Source organism: Arachis ipaensis, chromosome B01 (assembly GCF_000816755.2).
Source record: "Arachis ipaensis cultivar K30076 chromosome B01, Araip1.1, whole genome shotgun sequence".
Lineage (NCBI taxonomy): Eukaryota > Viridiplantae > Streptophyta > Magnoliopsida > Fabales > Fabaceae > Arachis > Arachis ipaensis.
The window spans coordinates 67263709-67265918 of NC_029785.2; the positions used below are offsets into that span (position 1 = coordinate 67263709).

Sequence of the window (2210 nt, forward strand, 5' to 3'; positions counted from 1 at the left end):
ATATAAAAAATATTTATATAAAATACATATTAAAATATAAAATACATATTAAAAATATTTAAAATAATACGCACACATTATGACTTATTTTTTATCATTAATCTCTGAAAAGGCAATATTGGAAAAATTGAAGGATATTTGTTGGACCATCTTTTGAGTTAAACCTTATTTATTTTCTGCAATTCCAAACAATTAATGAGTGATCAACGTCTAGCTTAATTTTTATTCATATATCATCTCTTGTCCACTTCACCTATTTTCATTAGTATTTTTATATTAAAAATATGTGAAATAACGTATATTCATCATTTGTATATGTACTTTTACATGTGGCTAGTGCTCTTAATTAAAACATATTCATTTAGGAATGAATATTTCTTTTTGGATGAAGGTGTTGAAGAAGGTTCAAAAAATTGTTACTTGTCTTCCAGTTTTAATTTGTACAAGAATTTGGTATATTTATATATCTGTCTATGTTCATAATCATACATATATCATCATCATCATCATCATCATTTTGAATAATCTCAATTTTGAATAAGAAAACTAACATTAATTAACTTGGTCCTTGCTGTACCCAGAACCAATTGTTCAGGGAGCAAATTGAGAAGCTAAAGGAACAGGTAATCAATGTGATGTTACTTGCATGATTACATGGATATATAATTTGTATGTTCTATTTCTTTTATTGGGGCATGGTGCTTATTAGAATTACCCTTCTCTCTTTGATATCTCACTTCAGGAAAAATGCCTTCTTGAAGAAAATAGAAAATTGAAAGAGAAGGTAATTATCTTTCTTCATGTACTTCATATTATCCCCAATATTGATATTATTCAACTTTAATTTTGTCTTCTCTTTAATTAGTTAGCAAGCAATTATTTAGAGTCCTACTCTACTGTCTTACACTTTGTTTGATTGAGTTACATTATTAGTTATTCTTTGTTTTAAAATAATGCACATAAAAAAAAAACCTATATGAACGTCAAAAATAGTCACAAAATCAGATATTTTAATATTTTATACCAATAACTAATTTAATAATTGATTTTTTGTGTTTACCTAACATGGTTGAATCCACATTACTTCCATATATATATATATGAGATAGCTATTTATAATATACCACCTAAGTACTAATCTTTTCAGATACTAAATTTTATAAGATAATATTAGTTATCAGTAGTAATCTTAATAGTTATTACAAAATGTGTGAAACGATCTTTTATTTCTTTTCAAGATCTCATATGAAGTATCAAATAATACAAACAATTTCATTGAAGTCACTCGTATATATGCCACAAATCTATTAAGTTGGAAGGTTAACTTTCCCTTATTTTTCCAGCTTGATTAACTAATTTCCAGCATAATTCCATATATATGATTTTTGTAGTGGCTTGAACAGCAACGGTCTTTAAGCAAACAAGGCGTGTTGCTTGTCGGAGAAAGGCGGCCGGCAGTGGAAGAGGAAGAGGAAGAGGAGGAGGAAGAGGAGGAAGTGGTGGAGACAGAGTTGGAGTTGTTCATAGGGCTACCCGAGAGAAGAATGCCTTAATAAAAGTTGGGCCTTCTATATATATAACATGATGCTCATTTAATTAAACATTAACATGCGCAAGCGTCATTACACATACATATATTTAAGCTTAATAATGTTCATATAATCATTCACCTATGTCATGTATGTTATATTCATGTTTGATCAACATTGTATAACTTGTAACTTAAGAAACAATCACAATGGTGGCCATGTGAACTCTCTGATCAAGTAATTTCTGCTAAATAATCTCACTCCAAAAAACTCTTATTTTCATCAGTCTATATCAGTTTTGAATTTTGGTTTCATTATAAGTTAATTTGTGTTAGCCTCAACCTACCTTCGTGATAAAATGGGCTAATATTATAGATGTTTGGTTTCACTTTTAAAATGGTGCATTAGAATATATATAATTATGTTCATGTTTTTTCGTCCCTAAAGATGAGACAGACGATTGGGAGTCCCCTTTGGTTATCTTACGCTTGGTTTTCGTTTAATTTGGTGGTTTGATAAAATTCAAAATTGTTATTTATTACTTATTTTAAATAGTTTTCTTGTGAGCTTTCTTTTTTAAATATTAATATGATCAGTTAAATGTTCTTGATATATGATACGTTTGTTAAATTAATAGTTTAGCTGGTTAGGTTAGTATATAATATATGATTAATACTTAAC

The 2210-nt window shown here is 28.1% G+C and overlaps 1 protein-coding gene across 3 annotated transcripts in view; it reads left to right on the plus strand.

Annotated features, from left to right (window-relative positions):
- LOC107631115 (agamous-like MADS-box protein AGL19) overlaps positions 1-1814 on the plus strand; it is an 8987-nt gene extending 7173 nt beyond the window's left edge. For 2 of the 3 annotated variants that reach the window (XM_016334452.2, XM_016334459.2), the window contains exons 6-8: positions 582-623; positions 743-784; positions 1392-1814. In XM_016334452.2, the coding sequence (XP_016189938.1) occupies positions 582-623; positions 743-784; positions 1392-1553 (246 nt within the window). In that variant the 3' untranslated portion in view covers positions 1554-1814. The remainder of the gene's footprint in view (positions 1-581; positions 624-742; positions 785-1391) is intronic. The other variant, XM_021122216.1, reaches the window with a different exon arrangement.